The sequence below is a fragment of the Rhinatrema bivittatum genome, chromosome 4 (assembly GCF_901001135.1).
Source record: "Rhinatrema bivittatum chromosome 4, aRhiBiv1.1, whole genome shotgun sequence".
Lineage (NCBI taxonomy): Eukaryota > Metazoa > Chordata > Amphibia > Gymnophiona > Rhinatrematidae > Rhinatrema > Rhinatrema bivittatum.
In genome coordinates, this window is record NC_042618.1 from 479911421 (window position 1) to 479931839 (window position 20419).

Consider the following 20419-nt stretch of genomic DNA (forward strand, 5'->3'; position numbering starts at 1 on the left):
TACCAGATAGAGAGAGATTTAAATGTGAGCTAAACACATGGCGATTTAAAAGTGCATACAGCCTAACATAAGACATCAGAATGCAGAGATTGTAAGAATCTCAATACAAAAGACAGAGTAATATATGAAATGTCTTATTTGAACTTATTTTCTACTTCACGTCTTATGTCCTTAATCTTTAATTAATCTTTATTTATTTATTTATTTTTAACTTTTATATACTGACATTCTTGCATTAAATGCAAATCATGCCGGTTTACAGTGAAACAGAAAAAGCAGGAAAAAATTCCTTAGTCGAATACAATGAAACAGCTTAGTTAACAAAGGAAACATAAATATAAATTTTTACATATACACAAAGGTTTGCACGAAGGGGTGCACAAAGTGGAGAGCCCCTTTGTTGCGCCCCTTTGGAGCGTGACGCCTGGTGTTGAGGCTGTCTTAACTGTCCGATGTTAGTGATGTCATGGTGGGGCGGGTCTAATGATCGCAGCAATATATATTTGAACAATTCATTTAATAGATGTTAATGCCTGGTTATGAATACTTACTATGTAATCCGCCTTTGTTTGCTGATTTATACCTATGAATGTCATTATTATAAACCGTTGTGATCTTTACATGGAACAACAATATATAAAATGTCTAAATAAGTAAGTAAATAGATACCCTGGAGGAGAGGGACAGAGACATTTAAATTCCTGAACTGTATTCATAATGCACGCTAAGCAAACCTGCTTCAGTGGAAAGGAAATTGTAAAACCCGGGGTTGCGAGATCCAGTTCTGAGGGAATAGACTCAGAGAAAATGTGTTTTCCTGGACAGGGTGGAGGATGCCTGGAGGGAGAGCACAGTAATGAATCTGTGCATTGTGCATGCAGGAATGGATTGGGGGATACCTGCACAGCACTAGGCAGATGGGACAGGCTGTCATTAACTGATGTCCGGTATTTTAGTGCCTCAGATTCTGGGCAGTCCCAGGACAGGAGTGGCTCAGGACATTCAGTGATTCCCACCGCAGGAATAGCAGGTGGACCCCTCGGTGGGGCGGCGGGCTCCGATAGCCTTGGTCAAGCAGATGGTGTAGTGTAGCACTGGTCAGGGAACGTAGGGCTGACTCGGCCTCTCTGGGAATTGGCTCAGACTCAGGGATTTACCTAACAGGCCCCTGTTAGTCCCTTATCTTTCTGGTAGAAACATCTCTTCACCAAAAAGGTCTGTTCATCACAGGAACAAAAATAGTGAGAGAGTGCAATTCACAGTGAATGAAATTTGCAACTTCTCACCTGAGGTGCTAGCACCAGAATATATGCAGTTCTGCTCGGAAAGGTTTCTGACTAGGATAGTACAGTATAGCCATGGGGCGACATTCCTGAACTCTGCCCATTTCACAGGTAGCATAGTCTTATTCACAGTTCTCCCAATAAAAGCGGTTCCCTAGGTGGCGAGAGACATCCACGGGGCTGTGCCGCATTCTCTTCCTAGGGTCAGGCTGGAAAGGCCAGGGGAGGAAGCAGAGTTTCTCTAGGTAGCTGACAAATCACTCAGCAAGGTAGTAATTCTTCATCTTCCTGCTGCAGACTGTTAGAGAAAACCAAATTACGGACTCTAGAGGAATTGTACAAAACACATAAGGGGTGACACAACTATTTCACCAAGGGCTTAAAGGAATGCATATTCTCTGATAAAGCATGAGAGCACCCCATCCAGCTCCACGGGGGTAATCCAGCCAGCTAGAAGAGATCAAGATTGCCGCTCCACGGGGGATACAAAATCGCTCCCTTAACATTTAGGAAGGGCTTTTACTTCATCCACTCCACCTGATCTCCTCAGAGCCCCAGGTAGGCCCCGCACTAACATTTGCTTAATATGAAAACAGCACAAATGGCGGCGTGGACTCCAGCAAAGACATTTCTAAAATCCAGGAGCATGGCCACAATAAATTCCCCAAAACAGAGAAAATAAAAGACATTAGTATGCAAAAGAGACAGTCCATCTGGATAGCACCAAAGAATCAAAGAGAAGAGCTCGTAAAGATGTACATTATATGCTGCTGGTTCTACCATCTGTTCTCTCTGATGCACATCAAGCTTAAAAAAAGGTAATCTGATATTTTGAAGAGTCAGAACTGCTCCTTTGTGGATAAAGAATGAAATTGTGATTGGAGGGCATCAACCGGGTGCAGCAGGAAAGGATCCTGTAGCAAGGACCTGCTCTCTAGCTGATGCATTGTCCTTTCGCACCAAGGATATCTCCCCAAGGCCTACTGCCCAGGAGGGAAGGGTTAGGTCGGCCGTCATAGTTGGTGATTCGATTATTAGGAATGTAGATAGCTGGGTGGCTGGTGGGCGTGAGGATCACCTGGTAACTTGCCTACCTGGTGCGAAGGTGGCAGACCTCATGCGTCACCTAGATAGGATTTTAGACAGTGTTGGGGAAGAGCCGGCTGTCATGGTACATGTGGGCACCAACGACATAGGAAAATGTGGGAGGGAGGTTCTGGAAGCCATATTTAGGCTCTTAGGTAGAAAGCTTAAATCCAGAACCTCCAGGGTGGCATTCTCTGAAATGCTCCCTGTTCCACACGCAGGTCACCAGAGGCAGGCAGAGCTCCGGAGTCTCAATGCGTGGATGAGACGATGGTGCAGGGAAGAAGGATTCAGTTTTGTTAGGAACTGGGGAACCTTTTGGGGAAGGGGGAGTCTCTTCCGAAGGGATGGGCTCCACCTTAACCAGGGTGGAACCAGACTGCTGGCGCTAACCTTTAAAAAGGAGAGAGAGCAGCTTTTAAACTAGAACAAAGGGGAAAGCCGACAGTCGCTCAGCAGCGCATGGTTCGGAGAGAGGCATCTTCAAAGGATACCAATGATGCATTAGAATTAGGGCATCCCGACAGTGAGGTTCCAATAATAAGAAAAGTAGTCTAAGTACCTGTAACTAAAACCTCACCTGAGCTAAAACAATTCTAACTTACCCCTATCAATTTTAAAGCAGAATGAAAATACAAACAAAAAACAAACTTTGAAATGTTTGTATGCTAATGCCAGAAGTCTAAGAAGTAAGATGGGAGAATTAGAATGTATAGCAGTAAATGATGACATAGACTTAATTGGCATCTCAGAGACATGGTGGAAGGAGGATAACCAATGGGACAGTGCTATACCGGGGTACAAATTATATCGCAATGACAGAGAGGAGCACCCGGAAGGCGGTGTGGCACTTTATGTCTGGGATGGCATAGAGTCCAACAGGATAAACATCCTGCATGAGACTAAATGCAAAATTAAATCTTTATGCGTAGAAATCCCTTGTGTGTCGGAGAAGAGTATAGTGATAGGAGTATACTACCATCCACCTGGTCAAGATGGTGAGACGGACAGTGAAATGCTAAGAGAAATTAGAGAAGCTAACCAAATTGGTAGTGCGGTAATAATGGGAGGCTTCAATTACTCCTATATTGACTGGGTAAATGTATCATCGGGACACGCTAGAGAGATAACGTTCCTGGATGGAATAAATGATAGCTTTATGGAGCAATTGGCTCAGGAACCAATGAGAGAGGGAGCAATTTTAGATCTAATTCTCAGTGGAGCACAGGACTTGGTGAGAGAGGTAATGGTGGTGAGGCCGCTTGGCAATAGTGATCATAATACGATCAAATTTGAATTAATGACTGGAAGAGGAACAGTATGCAAATCCACGGCTCTAGTGCTAAACTTTCAAAAGGGAAACTTTGATAAAATGAGAAAAATTGTTAGAAAAAAACTGAAAGGAGCAGCTACAAAAGTAAAAAGTGTGCAAGAGGCGTGGTCATTGTTAAAAAAAAAAACATTCTAGAAGCACAGTCCAGATGTATTCCACACATTAAGAAAGGTGGAAAGAAGGCAAAACGATTACCGGCATGGTTAAAAGGGGAGGTGAAAGAAGCTATTTTAGCCAAAAGATCTTCATTTAAAAATTGGAAGAAGGATCCAACAGAAGAAAATGGGATAATGCATAAACATTGGCAAGTTACATGTAAGACATTGATAAGACAAGCTAAGAGAGAATTTGAAAAGAAGTTGGCCGTAGAGGCAAAATCTCACAGTAAAAACTTTAAAAAATATATTCAAAGCAGAAAGCCTGTGAGGGAGTTAGTTGGACCCTTAGATGATCGAGGGGTTAAAGGGGCATTTAGAGAAGATAAGGCCATCATGGAAAGATTAAATGATTTCTTTGCTTCGGTGTTTACTGAAGAGGATGTTGGGGAGGTACCCGTACTGGAGAAGGTTTTCATGGGTAATGATTCAGATGGACTGAATCAAATCACGGTGAACCTAGAAGATGTGGTAGACCTGATTGACAAACTGAAGAGTAGTAAATCACCTAGACCAGATGGTATACACCCCAGAGTTCTGAAGGAACTAAAAAATGAAATTTCAGACCTATTAGTAAAAATTTGTAACCTATCATTAAAATCATCCATTGTACCTGAAGACTGGAGGATAGCTAATATAACCCCAATATTTAAAAAGGGCTCCGGGGCGATCCGGGAAACTACAGACCGGTTAGCCTAACTTCAGTGCCAGGAAAAATAGTGGAAAGTGTTCTAAACAACAAAATCACAGAACATATAGAAAGACATGGTTTAATGGAACAAAGTTAGCATGGCTTTACCCAGGGCAAGTCTTGCCTCACAAATCTGCTTCACTTTTTTGAAGGGAGTTAATAAACATGTGGATAAAGGTGAACCGGTAGATGTAGTATACTTGGATTTTCAGAAGGCGTTTGACAAAGTTTATTTATTTTATTTATTTATTTATTTAGGTTTTTTATATACCGGCATTCATGATACAATCACATCATGCTGGTTTACAGTTGAACAGGGGTGTATAATAACTTCAACCTGTAGCTAAAGTGCAGAGAAAAGCAGTTACAAATAACAAGGAAGATTGAACTGTTCCTCATGAGAGGCTTCTAGGAAAAGTAAAAAGTCATGGGATAGGTGGCGATGTCCTTTTGTGGATTGCAAACTGTCTAAAAGACAGGAAACAGAGTAGGATTAAATGGACAATTTTCTCAGTGGAAGGGAGTGGGCAGTGGAGTGCCTCAGGGATCTGTATTGGGACCCTTACTTTTCAATATATTTATAAATGATCTGGAAATAAATACGACGAGTGAGATAATCAAATTTGCAGATGATACAAAATTGTTCAGAGTAGTTAAATCACAAGCAGATTGTGATAAATTGCAGGAAGACCTTGGGAGATTGGAAAATTGGGCATCAAAATGGCAGATGAAATTTAATGTGGATAAGTGCAAGGTGATGCATATAGGGAAAAATAACCCATGCTATAGTTACACAATGTTAGGTTCCATATTAGGTGCTACAACCCAAGAAAGAGATCTAGGCATCATAGTGGATAACACATTGAAATCGTCGGTTCAGTGTGCTGCGGCAGTCTAAAAAGCAAACAGAATGTTAGGAATTATTAGAAAGGGAATGGTGAATAAAACGGAAAATGTCAAAATGCCTCTGTATCGCTCCATGGTGAGACCGCAACTTGAATACTGTGTACAATTCTGGTTGCCGCATCTCAAAAAAGATATAATTGTGATGGAGAAGTACAGAGAAGGGCGACCAAAATGATAAGGGGAATGGAACAGCTCCCCTATGAGGAAAGACTAAAGAGGTTAGGACTTTTCAGCTTGGAGAAGAGACGGCTGAGGGGGGATATGATAGAGGACGGTTCTCTGTTGGGCAGTTCATTGTTTTTATGTAAACCGGAGTGATTTGTAGTCCCTACAAGAACTTCGGTATATAAAAATTAAAAATAAATAAATAAATAAATAAATAAATAAATAAATAAATAAATAAATAATGAGAGGTCTAGAACAGGTAGATGTGAATAGATTATTTACTCTTTCGGATAATAGAAAGACTAGGGGGCAATCCATGAAGTTAGCATGGGGCACATTTAAAACTAATCAGAGAAAGTTCTTTTTTACTCAATGCACAATTAAACTCTGGAATTTGTTGCCAAAGGATGTGGTTAGTGCAGTTAGTATAACTGTGCTTAAAAAAGGATTGGATAAGTCCTTGGAGGAGAAGTCCATTACCTGCTATTAATTAAGTTGACTTATAAAATAGCCACTGCTATTACTAGCAATGGTAATATGGAATAGACTTAGTTTTTGGGTACTTGCCAGGTTCTTATGGCCTGGATTGCCACTGTTGGAAACAGGATGCTGGGCTTGAAGGACCCTTGGTCTGACCCAGTATGGCATGTTCTTATGTATCTAGCACGTAATGGAATAAATGTCAGCAGAGAAAGACCGGTCATCCAATCCAATCTGGAAGCAAGGCAGAGAGTCCAGCAGTAAGGAGTCAGGAACCAAAGGTACGAAGAGAGCCCAGCAGCAAAGAGTCAGAGAGAGCTAGAAACCATGTCAGGCTGCTGCTGGGTGACGCCTGGCCTCATCTACTGGTGCTTCATCTTTCTTTCATCCAACCCTGTCTTGTGTAGCTGTGCTTTAGTCCTTTCCTATGCCGGAGACTGGCAGCTCCTCATGGCCTTCTCCTTTCTTTTCTTCCCCTGTTTCAAATCCCGGTGTTTCCAACATTGGTTCTAGACCACTTTAGGTAGATGAACCTATAGAGGTCCATGTACAGATGCTGGCCGGCTAGATAAACTTATCCAGCTAACTTTGTTGGGATATTCAGCATCGCTGAATATTGTCAGCTATACAAAATTAGCCAATATACAGTAATTAGCAAGGACACAAAATGCCACAAATCAGATCTCGTATCATTGAGCACAAGAGTAATCTGAGGATTAAAAAGGAGGGGCCCCATTGGTGGCACATTGGAACCAAATGAAGCATGGGGTTGATCAACTTCAATTTTTTGTCATTACCCAAGTAAGGTCCAATATTCAAGGAGATGTGACCAGCATCCTATGGAAGCTTGAACAGAAATTTATATTTTGGTGTCGATCGGTTAAACCGTATGGCTTGAATATGGGGGTTGATTGGGAAGCATTTTATAAATAGTGCATATGTTGGGAATGAGTATTATAATTATATTTTGTGAGTATGTCTTATGAGTATGCTTTGTGAGTATGTAGTTTGGGTATGTGGATATTTGAGGAGCATGTGTAGTTCTAAATGTATGATTGAATTCTGTATGGGCTAATGTTGGCTTTCAGTGTTCAGTGGTGGGTTTGTGGGTGTGGTTATTTTGGGTTATGAGTGAATTGATTGTATGTTGGTTGGTTTGTTGATTTTGAGCGCTGTATTGTGGATTTATAGTCGGTCTTGTGTGGTGTGGTTTTGGTGGTGTTGTCTGTTAGGTGATGAGTGAGATTATTGGGTGGCGATAATGCTATGGATATGTAGTGACGTAGTGTGGATTCAGAAAGCATGTTGTTTTTTATTGGGCGTATGGTTGCGTGTTGGTTTGTGAATGGTCACATCGTTGTACGTTGTTGAGGAAGTAGAGGTTGGTGTGTTTTGATTGGTCTGGGTGCTGCGTTGTATGGGTGGTGTTTCGGGTGTGGTTGTTGAATGTGTGCTTATAATGCGGAGTTTCATGCCATTCGGTTACCTGCGCCTTGGTGTTCAGATTTGCTGTATTGAGAGACGCTTACTCGTTGGAACCAGCTGTGCTGTTGGACTGTGGAGTAGAGCTGGGTATTTCCGAATTGAATTTCATAATTCGTAAGGTATGAGCGGTTTGTGATATTATGTTTTTGGTTAACTTGAGTAGTTTGGGAAATTTAGGAAGGAGATATTACTGTTGTGTACTTTGTTTTGTAATAGGTACATGTGAACTGGACTATGTAAAGGAAGATGGAATTAGTATGTTAAAACGTGTTGAGTAAGTTGAAAATTTGTGAAAGGTCAGCATTTGTGATTGAGTTATAATTGTGCTTAATTGGGGCTTGTATGAAGAATTTTAGGATTTTATTTTTATTTCAGGTGGAGGTACTGTTTAGATGGTGAACAGCTGCTGCTCTTGTTAAATCTGTAAAGGAAGTGAGTTTTGGATTGTATAGGATCATTGTGATAATGTTGGGTGGGCTGTGATGTCTAATGTGTCTTTTTAATTTTGTCTTTGTAAGAAATCCGCCGCTGCATTTTTTCAAAGTTGTGTTGTGCTCAAGTGGCTGGTGGTCACGCTGACTTCCTTTTGAGTTGGGAGTGAATCGTCCCCTGAAGAAGCTGTGGCGAAACAAGGATCCTTGTTGGGACGTGGTGGAGTGCTCCTATATGAAGATGTGATGTGGTGGAGCGTGTCTAGATGAAGAGAGCTTAAAGTTTTAGCAAAAACTTAGTCTGACAAATTGTAGAGGGGTGAAAGTGATCCTGTAAAGATATATGATAAGAATTATTGAGGTTTTGTCAGATCAGTCTTATAATAAAGGAGTGGTGGTATAGAATTAGTGAGGTCTGAAGTGTGAATATTTTGTGAAGATATAGTCCTTATAATTTGTGTGCAGGTTTATTGGGTGGGGAGTGGTTGTGGTATGAATGAGTGTGTTTGGAATGGGATATTTTTAAGGTGTTGATTGTTAATTAATTGGTGCTATGGTGGGGCAGTAAAGCATGCTATGTTGCACATGTCTTTGTATTAATGATGTACCAATAGATACATTTGTGAGTTTACATTTGTATAATTAAATTAATATATTTTCTAAATTTATATTGGTAAATATGATACTGAATAATGATGTAAATTGATATTAACAAGATATATAAAAGTTTTCATATTGCTGATATGAGATTCCTTATGTATTTGTGTATTGAGTAGAGATTAGGGGATCTGTACTCTCTCCTTTTGTGATTACCGTCTAGAATGGCCAGTCTGCAGGCTGGTGTGCCCGGAGACCCTCCCAGTGGGAGCAGGACACTGCGGGAGCTCTTTTCTTGGAGGAAAACCCTCTGCTCTCCATGATCTCCAAGATCATGGAGAGCAGAGGGTTTTCCTCCTCCCGAAAAAGCTAACCAAGTAGTGAGAAGTAGAAGCTGTTCTTCCCGCCTTGGGGAATGATGCCAGGAGTGAGGAAGTCTGGAGCGAGTCAAAAATAAGGCATGCCCCAAGTGTTCCATGGCATGGGGAATACCTGGGAAACCCACCTGCTGTGGGACCAGAGAAGGATGGAAGTCAAGTGGGAGATCACAGTAACATAGTAATGATGGCAGAAAAAGACCAAATGAAACATCCAGCTGCCCAACAAGCTTCCCTAGTAGCAACCGCCACTCTGTGCCAGGACGGAGACAAAGCGTGAAGTTGAATCGTTCGACAAAAAGTGCCCATCAGGATTGACGAGGGTTCAGGAGTTGAGCCTCTTTCAGATGCTCAAGGTTCTTATGGTCAGTGAAGATGGTAAACTTGTGTTGCACCTCTTCCAACCAGGGGCACCACTCTTGGAGGGCCAACTTGACTGCGAGGAGTTCACGGTCACCAACGGTGAAACGCTGTTCCATGGGGGAAAACTTGTGTGAATAGAAAGAGCAGGGAATCAGTTTGCCCTTGGGGGAAAACTGGCTCAAGACGTCTCCTGCGCCAACTGCTGAGGCGTCGACCTCCACGACGAAGGGACGTGTGGGGTCCGGGTGCTGCAAACAAGGACCAGAGCAGAATGCTTCCTTGATAGTCTAGAAGGCGGCAAGTGCTTTGGGTGTCCATACCTGGGTGTTGGTCCCTTTCATAGTCATAGCAGTAAGTGGGGCAACTAGAGAGGAGTAATTAGCAATGAAGCTCCAGTAATGATTGGTAAAAACAAGAAAATGTTGCAAGGCTCAGAGACCTACTGGCTGTGGCTAGTCGTGGATCCCCTGGACTTTCTCAGGGTCTATGGAAAATCCTTGGTCAGAAATGATGTACCCTAGGAAGGGTAAGCAATTACGCTCAAACAGTCATTTTTCCAGCTTGGCATACAAGTAGTTCTCTCATAGATGTTGCAGCATGATCCTGACGAGATCTCTATGAGATTCCAGGTCTTTAGAAAAGATCAAGATGTTGTCAAGGTATACGACTACGAAGGAGTACAGAAGATCTCGGAAGACTTCATTCATAAGGCGTTGAAAGACGGCTGGGGCATTACATAGCCCAAAGGGCATCACAGTGTATTCGTAGTGACCATCCCTTGTGTTAAATGCAGTTTTCCATATGTCATCAGGTTGGATGCGTACCAAATTGTACGCACCCCTCAGATCCAGCTTGGAGAAGATCTGTGCCCCTTCAAGGCGATCGAATAGCTCACTAATGAGGGGCAACGGGTACTGGTTCCTCTGATAACTTTCTAGCAGAAGCAGCTTTATTTATGACATTTGATCTTGTAGAAGGGTTTCTGGGTGCATTGGGTGACTACTTCCCTTTCAGACATCACTTCATATTCTGTTGCTGGGGATTCTTCATTTTCCAATGCAGAAAATGTAATACATAAGGGTCACAGTTTGGAGAGTGGGGGTCTCTTCATCATAAGCCTTATTCTGCCAGACCCGACTGTACAGTAATTATTCCTGGGATTCTGAATCCTAGATGTCTGACTTCTCGGTGGGAGTGGTAGCAGCTACACAAGACGCTTCAAAGTTTGGTAAATTGGATGTCTCAAAGTCACAGGTTTTATTCTACCAGAACCCACTATATACCATTTATACCTGGGTTTCTGAATTCTCTGTGAGAGTTGGGAGAGATATTCTGGATGTTGCATGGAAGGGGAGGTTATGTGAAATTTGGACAATATCTCTTTCAGGTGCATGAGCTCTTTATTCATGGCAGACAGCTGAAGGCAAATTGGGCAATACTTAATTCTGGAAACGTTAGGCTTTGGGACATAAGCACCACAATTGTTGCACTGAGTATAGGACATTGTGCTAATGGTGACTAATAAACAAGTGGAGAGATAGGTACCTCAGTCCTATTATTATTCAATTATCCTAAGTCCTTGGAAGAACTATTTAAGAGGAAACACAGTAGGGGTAGGAAGAAGAGGGGAAGTTGGGAGGAAATACACAGCAGAGAGAAAGCAAAATATATTGAAAAAATAAAGAATAAAGTTATATTAAATTAGACTGTTAAACTTAGCCAAAACAAGAAGTAGGTAAGCTGTGCAGCCCTCAGCAAGACCACATGTGCTTGGTTCAATATCCCTTGCTCCACACCCCGAATGTCTGCTAGGCAGAGTCCTGTGCTCCTCTCTTTAAAGCACCCAGGGATTTTGAGAATAATAACCTACAATATAATACCATAGCACAAAAGACAGAGTGAGAATCTGCAGAAATGAAACACTAGCTATTGGAGAAAAGTTTGGTTTTTTAAAAATATTAATCAGCCACATAAAGACAGAAGCAGATCAAGGAGTCATGAGTAGTGTGTTAGAGTTTGTGGAAATTGTGGGTGGATCCTTGGGCCGGTGGCAGATGACCACGCCTCTGGGGGAAGATCCCGAGAGGGACCACTGGTCAGGCTCAGTTAGGAGACAGACACACACTAGATCTTTTATTAAACTGTTTTAGAGAACCACCAGAGGTGGCAGTAGTGAGCTGGAAGTGCCCGGCAGGGCTGTAGTCCCTCAGGCACTGGAACAACGATCCTGGATAACTGAGCTGTAGAGAAACTGAATATAGTGAGTAGGCAGGGTATGCAGAGTTCTGGAACAGAACCTTGATGGTAACACTCACACAATAGTCTCTAGAAGTAGTCCAGGTGTTGGAATGAGTTAGGCCCTTGAGGAGCGAGTACCTGGTTCCAGGGAAAGCTCTGAGAGAGGGATGGTAACTCACTGGTGTTGTAGGCAGCGGTGACTTCCTAGCAGAAGTTGTATTCAGAAGCAAGTTCGGGAACGTGGGCCCTCGAGGAGCGAGTACCGGTTCCAGACTGTGACCTGAAAAACAAGAAGAGAGCGAGGCCCCCGAGGAGCGGGTACTCCTGGTAAGTCCGAGGAGGCAGAGTAGCAAGGTATGCGGAGAGCGAATCCCATCTGCAGCGATACCTGGAGGCAGCTAGGTGAACCTGTAGTAACCCTTTGCTAACTTGATTAGTTAGTGAATTCAGAGCCCTTAAATATCCGGTGAGGATGACATCATCTCAGGGGGACGCCCCTGAGTTTCGCGCCACTGCTGGTACTTGAGTCGGGGCTGCACCGCGCGCGCGCCCTTAGGCTGCTGGGAAACATGGCGGAGTGCAGCGTCTAGCCGGTCCGGGGATGCTGGAGGGGAACAGCAAGATGACGCCGTGGCAGCCAAACTTCCAACAGGCAAAGAGGGAGTCGCCAAAGAGGTAAGGTGGGCGTAGTGGAGACGTCGGGCAGCGACAGTCGCAACATAGTGAAAGCTATGGAAATTAACTGTCCCTTTTGAATGAGAGTTTTGATAGGGTTTGTCTGGGGACAAACCAAGGGTACGAATCCCCTGTGGGGATAGATGTGTTGGGAACTGAAGTAATGGTAAGGGAGGTCTAAAAGAACATAAGAACGTGCCATACTGGGTCAGACCAAGGGTCCATCAAGCCCAGCATCCTGTTTCCAGCCGGGGTTTCCTGTAAAGGAAAAGAGCCAGCCTGTAACCTAAGTTAGTGAATAAAAGGTGATTCTGACTGTGTGATGCCCATGAATTCTGATGCATTCATCACTGATAATTTTACCCACTGCCACTCAGTGTCAGTAGTTGCTGGCTGGTTCATCCAGAAATAAAGTTAATAGTTTGAATTTGGAACATGGTTTCTGTTACACTTTATTTAGTCAGTACTGATGGGAGGCATGGGGTCAGAGTTCATAGAGGGAAGTGGTAGGGAGTCGTCCCTCTTCAGTCAGAGATGAGAGAGGGGTTGACTGATACCCTGGCTGTCTCTGTATTTCACCATCTCCATGACTTAACTAAGAACTCACTAAATAAATTTAGAGGGGATGACCCTTAACAGATAGGGCAACCCCTTCCATCATTTTAGGTAACCCAAGTAGGGGTTGCAGTTTCAGCCCTCTTCTCACCACTGTCCTCTACATCTGTCCCAAGCACATCCAAATTCTGGTCTTCATCACCTCCACTAGTAGGTTATTTCAGGCCTTGTGATCTTCTCCTTCAGTTCTTACAAATCCAAGATTTAATCCAACACCCAAGACTCCTTCCATATCTTACCACCAAATTTTTTAAATCGCTCCGCCACCAAAATTAGTAAAGCTCTTCTCCAAAAATATCTGGCCTCTTCATACTTATTGATAAGAAAATAAGAAATTGCCATGCTGGGTCAGACCAAATGTCCATCAAGCCCAGCATCCTGTTTCCAACAGAGGCCAAACCAGGCCACAAGAACCTGGCAATTACCCAAACACTAAGTAGATCCCATGCTACTGATTCCAGTAATATTCCAACAAAAACATATAGGGGATTAATTGCTCGGTGATAATCTTGTACGGAGGTAGTTCTATGAGGGTAACCAATTTATGGTTATCCTCTTGTGTACCCCCGTCTATTATTCTTTTATTAATTTTTATTTAATTTACCAACATCTTTTGCTTTTTGTAGTTTTCAGTTTTTCTTAAAATCCCTTCTCCCCTGCTGCTTTTCCGCCCCACTAATGTTTTATTGCATACTTATCGGGACGTCGCCTCTATAATGTCTCATGGGCGCGGAGCTGCTCGTCCGACACGGGCCATGTTTCGGCACGGGGTGCCTGCTTCAGGGACTGTGGGAGAATAAGCTGTGTCCAACACTGGGTTCACAGCATGTGGCAAACCTTCAATATATGAAAAAGTCAATCTCAGATAACACAAGCCTTATGAAGCCTTTATAACTTATTTAAGATCACAAGACCCACCTGGCTTTTTTCAAAAAACTTACTGTTATGCCGCTTTCCTTTGTCATACTCGGGACGCCCGTAATGCTTATCTGGGCGTCGGCTTCATTCTAACCGTTTATATAGACCTGCCTGGGAAACCTACCTCCTCCTCTTTGTCAAAACCGAGGCTATCTCAGGTGTGGATGATCACAATAGTGTCTTGAATTTCCGACGTGAGCGGACCTGATTGTCTCTGTGGGCGGCTTCAATTCAACCAGGGGCGTTTTCCAGGCGGGGTTAGTCACTTTCAATTTTTTCTGTTTAGCGGGCGGGTCTGATTCACCCGGGGGCGTTTTACAGGCGGGGCTGATCGCTTTCAATTTACTCTTTTTTTTCTTTTTTTGTTTGGCGGGCAGGTCTAATTCAACTGGGTGCGTCTCTCAAGCGAGGCTGACAGCCGCGCTTGTTTATGAATCAAACACCTTTTATATCTTTATGAATTTTTCTTCCACGTTTATCTATCAAATAAATATTATGGATTTTTTTGTGAAACATTATCTTGTCTTGTCTTATCAATGATATAGCTATGACTCCATTGTCTCTATTCTTAAATGACTCTGTTCAGAAATTCTTTATTGTTTCACATTTAATTACTCTGAGGCTGGTGACGTTCTTGCATCCTGGCATTGTCTGTCATTTCCTTGCGGGCATTAGCGAACCTCCCGGTGTGATATTTGTGATAGGGGATGATGTTGTCCTCCATAATCCATGGTGCTGATAACTCAACTTCACCAGAATATTGTCCAATCAATTTCCCGATTTAGTCCTTTTGGGTTCACTGTATCCCATGTATATATGTATTTCTGTTCCATCTGTGTCAATCTTGTGTTGAGATCACCTCCCCTTGGGTGTTCTTGTAATTGAAAAAGGACCGCCACTTTAAAGTCTTCTGGTGGATGCCCCATTAGTTGCCAATGGTCTGTTAGGGGAGCCCCTTCTATTTTATGTCTAAGTCGACTGGCATGTTCTTGAAGTCTGTTTTTAATCTTACGCATTGTCTTGCCAATGTATACCTTGTGGCAGGTGCACCAAAGCGCATAAATGACTTTTGTTGAGTCGCAGGTGTAATTGCCTTTATAGGTGTATTTCCTTCGGCCAGGGATGGAAAATTCCGTGCCTTCATGCATGAACTGACATGCACTGCATTTTCCACATGCTTTTTGCCCTTTTGCTGTATCTTGACTTCGAACTTGTACGGGTAGTAAATTAGAATGTACTATCAAATCTTTCAAATTTTGTGCTTTTGTGAGAGCGAAAGTGGGTTTTTCCTTCAGATTGGAATGAACTTGTAAAATGGGCCAGTATTTTAATATGCTTTTTTTTTAACATATAAGTTTGTGGTGTGTGTGGTAACACACAAATCAGTTTCTCACTTTCAGTATGGATTTTAGGCTGGAGGAGCAGCTCTCTATTGGCCCATCTCGCCCTTTTATACGCTTTTTTTACTGTGGCTGCTGGATACCCTCTTTGCAAAAATCTTTTAGTCATGTCTACTGCTTGTATTTTGAATTCTGTGACAGTGGAGCACAGTCTCCTCAACCTGAGGAATTGCCCAACTGGTAAATTATTTCTAAGATGGTTTGGATGAAAAGATGAGTAATGTAACAATGTATTTCTGTCTGTGGGTTTCCGATATATAGTGAATTGAAATCCATCTCCTGTGAGCATGACTTGAATGTCCAAAAACGGTATACTGTTCTTATGATGTTGGCTTGTAAAACGTAAATGTGGATTACAACTATTCAACCATTGTACAAAAAGTTTCAATTCCTCCTCTTCTCCATGCCATATGACAAAGATGTCATCGATGAATCTTTTCCACAGTTCAATGTGGCTTTCATAGTTGTTGCGGTATACCCATCTTTCCTCAAACTCTGACATGTATAAGTTAGCCAAGTCGGGGGCCATGGTGGCCCCCATAGCTGTTCCTTTGATTTGTTTGTAATACTTCCCTAAAAACATAAAGTAGTTCTCTTGTAATGCAATGCTGGCGAGTTCCTGGATGAAGGCTGCTGGGGTTCTCCGTCGTATACCAGTTGACGTTAACTTTGCTGTTATGACCTCAATTGCCTCACTCTGAGGGATGCTGGTATACAAAGCTGTGACATCTATGGTTACTAGGTAAGTGCTTTCTGGTGCTGGATGAAGATCCTGTAAGAGAGTCATTAGGTGTGCGGAATCTCGTATGTATGAGGTTATCTGTGGGACAAATCCATGCAGAGACCTATCCACAAACTGGGAGAGCGGCTCTAAAAGCGACCCCTTTGAGGATACTATTGGACGTCCCGGGGGGGACTCAAGCGATTTATGAATCTTTGGTACGGTGTAGAACACCGGACAGGTGGGGTGTTTAACTGTCAAAAACCGAGCCTCCTTCTCTGTAATCCAGTTTGCTTTTTGTGCTTGGTCTACTATGAGGTCTATCCTCTTTTTGATCTCTGCTGTTGGATCTTCTGGTAATAGTTGATAAAACTCAATGTCATTTAGTTGACGCTCTATTTCTGCAATGTATTGTTGTCTACTTTGTACCACAATAGAGCCCCCTTTATCAGCCGGTTTCACTACTATTTGTTGATTGTCTCGAATCTCTTTCAGTGCATTCTTTTCTGCAACGGAGAGGTTGTTACTGCTAGTTGGTCGTTTAATGGTTTTTAAAAAACTATCTCTACGAACCATTTCTGCAAATGTATAGATCACCGGATCTATTGGACCTGGTGGTACCCAGGTGGACCGTGGTGTCAATTCGTCCTTCTGATACTCCTGAGGGGCTGAATTGGCAAAGAATACTTTCAACCGTAGTTGTCGGATGAATCTATTTAAGTATTTTTCACCCTCAAATGTCGAATAACTGTTAACTGGTGCAAAAGATAAACCTTTGTTTAATAAAGTCAGTTGAGCTTCTGTCAAAGGGGTAGTGGATATGTTGATAACCGCTTCGTGGGTACTGGTAACTATTTGTTCTTGGCTTGTCTTGTTCGACCATATGGGCGTTTTGAGCCTTGGTTGTCTTTTTCTTTGGTCCGTTTGTTGTCTTTGCGGGCACTGGCTTGTTCTAAAAAATGAGACTCTCTTTCTACTTGTTGTTCACTGGTGTTCTCTGTGTGTCGTCTACCTGTGCGTGCTTCTTCTCCTGAAGAATCATCTGATGACCCCGCAAAAGTGACCTTAGGTTTCCTGTGTCTGTGGGGTTGTGTCGACATCCATAAATATACATTACCTTTTTTGTAGTCCAGGATGCAAGAACGTCACCAGCCTCAGAGTAATTAAATGTGAAACAATAAAGAATTTCTGAACAGAGTCATTTAAGAATAGAGACAATGGAGTCATAGCTATATCATTGATAAGACAAGACAAGATAATGTTTCACAAAAAAATCCATAATATTTATTTGATAGATAAACGTGGAAGAAAAATTCATAAAGATATAAAAGGTGTTTGATTCATAAACAAGCGCGGCTGTCAGCCTCGCTTGAGAGACGCACCCAGTTGAATTAGACCTGCCCGCCAAACAAAAAAAGAAAAAAAAGAGTAAATTGAAAGCGATCAGCCCCGCCTGTAAAACGCCCCCGGGTGAATCAGACCCGCCCGCTAAACAGAAAAAATTGAAAGTGACTAACCCCGCCTGGAAAACGCCCCTGGTTGAATTGAAGCCGCCCACAGAGACAATCAGGTCCGCTCACGTCGGAAATTCAAGACACTATTGTGATCATCCACACCTGAGATAGCCTCGGTTTTGACAAAGAGGAGGAGGTAGGTTTCCCAGGCAGGTCTATATAAACGGTTAGAATGAAGCCGACGCCCAGATAAGCATTACGGGCGTCCCGAGTATGACAAAGGAAAGCGGCATAACAGTAAGTTTTTTGAAAAAAGCCAGGTGGGTCTTGTGATCTTAAATAAGTTATAAAGGCTTCATAAGGCTTGTGTTATCTGAGATTGACTTTTTCATATATTGAAGGTTTGCCACATGCTGTGAACCCAGTGTTGGACACAGCTTATTCTCCCACAGTCCCTGAAGCAGGCACCCCGTGCCGAAACATGGCCCGTGTCGGACGAGCAGCTCCGCGCCCATGAGACATTATAGAGGCGACGTCCCGATAAGTATGCAATAAAACATTAGTGGGGCGGAAAAGCAGCAGGGGAGAAGGGATTTTAAGAAAAACTGAAAACTACAAAAAGCAAAAGATGTTGGTAAATTAAATAAAAATTAATAAAAGAATAATAGACGGGGGTACACAAGAGGATAACCATAAATTGGTTACCCTCATAGAACTACCTCCGTACAAGATTATCACCGAGCAATTAATCCCCTATATGTTTTTGTTGGAATATTATTGAAAAGGGGAAGAGGTTGGTTAGTGACTACTGATTCCAGTAATAGCAGTGACTATTCCCTAAGTCAACTTGGTTAATAGCAGTTAATGGGTTATTACTAAGGTCGCTCCTTGCAGGTTACCCACCATTATTGGAAGGTGAAATTGTTCTTTTGCTTTTCCATTCACTGAAGAAAATAGAAAACTCATTGGGGAGATTCTCTCTCTCTCCTCTTCTGAATTGATGAAAATGTTTATATTTGACATTCATTTATTCCACTTATTTTCCACTGAAACTGGCAAAATAGTTGCAATGTGTAAGGCCTCAATCATCACCATCTCATAATGACCCTTAAAAGCATGAAGAGTACCAAGCAAGCTGGTATTACTTCTTGCAAAATTAATTTAGAGTGGAAGACTTGCAAGAGCTCAGGTGCAACATTTGGCGGGCCCTCTAAAGCTCTCCTGGCTTCTCTGCAGCAGTTCCATGCACTCTTCTGTTTTGTTTTTCCAGACTCCGGATTGGAGCATTGGCGTGACGGAGATGAAGCCAGACGGTAATGGACAACTCTCTTCCTTTTGTGACAGCGTGAATATGTAAGTTCTAGGAGAAAAGATACATCCCTCTCTACCAGGAATTGCAATATATGTTATTCCGATTTTATGAAACACCCATGAAGTGTTTGATGTGCTGAGTAATAAGGCTTTAGCATGGATATTTGTATGGCAGGATTCAAAATGCTATAGAGATAGCCTTGGTGTCCTGAGAGCGCTCTCTCTGGAAAATGGAGAATCGCCACTGAGCACTTTAGTTCGTCTTTGATAGAATGAGGAGGAGGAGAGGAGGAGTCAGTGGTGTTGGCAGAGGTGAGGAGAAGGGCCAGTGGTGATTTTCCCCTCAATTTTTGCACTTTCGCCAGTGCCAGGCAAACACCAACACTTGTGCCTACGGCTGTGGCTGCTTCAATTTTTGTAAGAGACATGGATATTGGGCAGAGTGGGCAGGCCCAGCCAGTGGCATTGGCAGAGAGAGAGGAGGTAGCCCTACGTACTGATGGAAGATCCTGGGCATGGGATTATTTTAGATTGTCATCTGACCTTTGTGGTACTGCAGCGAGCTTAATGCTGTCAGCTATCAAGAGAAGGGTGGCATGTTCCTAGCGATGTCAGCCCTGATACCCCGCATCAGGTGGCATCACCCTAGAATACTGCCAGTCCCACCAGGAGCAGACCAAAACTCTGTGGTAGGAGCTGATGGCAGAGTTCATGTTACTTCTGCCCCCTACCCTTAGCAATGTGTCCCCCATAACTGTACCTAGCATCAGGGCCAGGAGTGGTGGTAAGAGGTAACAGCCACACCGAGCTGACACCGTATCTTAGAAGAGTGGTCCTGGGGGAGCACTGGTGTGTTGTGGAGATGCAGTTGGTCTGGGTGAGCTATAGGGATGTGCTTTCATTTGCAAGAAATATTTCTCATGTCATTTGCGTTGTTTTGCATCTAGCATGACATAAACCAAATAACACAATTCCATTATTGTAGTTTATGTCACTTCAGATGCCTGCCAGTTTTTAAAATTCAGTCTGGTCTGGGAGCCCCTACTTCCCAATCTCCCCTCCGGCTCACCTACCCACCCTTTAAAAAAAACAGCAGTGCCCCTGGTGATGAACATGCAGTCTACGCACGTTATTCCCCCTCAACCCAAACCCGCTCCTGAGAGCCTCCAGAAGTATCGGCATTGGGGAACAACCCGCAGACTTTTTAACCATAGTTAGGGTGGGAAACTATCACATAGGCAAAATGCCTTGAAGATTTCCGTACGCTAATGCAGGTCCTGTCCTGTCTGGTCCTGGACACAGGGGCACACGGGGAGGGGTCATGGAACATGCAAGGTCCCATGACCTCCGGGGTTCCTGCTTGGGGGGGCCCTGAGGGGTTTTAATTCTCTGAGGCTCTTCTGCACTCCACCTCCAAGCACTCAAAAATAACCACTCTCCACCTGTGCTGTTGTCCAAATTAAATGGTCTTCTTTACTATAAAGCTGGTGGTGGGAAAAGCAAAATGCAGAACTGTGCTGGCTCATCTCAGAACAATGCAGCAGCACAGTAACGCAGTCTCCCCTCACACATCCTCCCAACCAGGCTCCCTTCCATCCTGGGCCCACTTCTCCCTGAGTCTCTGACTCATTGTCATGGGCTTAGGGTCCCTTCCCTCAGAAACCTCCCAGGATGCTCAGCCATGGCTTGGACGGTTCGCCTTCTCCCTTGCATGAAGTCAGAACTCTGAGGTTTG

General features: G+C 43.2%; 1 protein-coding gene across 1 annotated transcript in view; it reads left to right on the forward strand.

Annotated features, from left to right (window-relative positions):
- PIK3C2G (phosphatidylinositol-4-phosphate 3-kinase catalytic subunit type 2 gamma) overlaps nt 1-20419 on the forward strand; it is a 183699-nt gene that overhangs the window by 23787 nt on the left and 139493 nt on the right. Inside the window, 1 exon segment of the mRNA XM_029597544.1 lies at nt 18644-18726. Within this exon segment, the coding sequence (XP_029453404.1) occupies nt 18674-18726 (53 nt within the window). The 5' untranslated portion in view covers nt 18644-18673.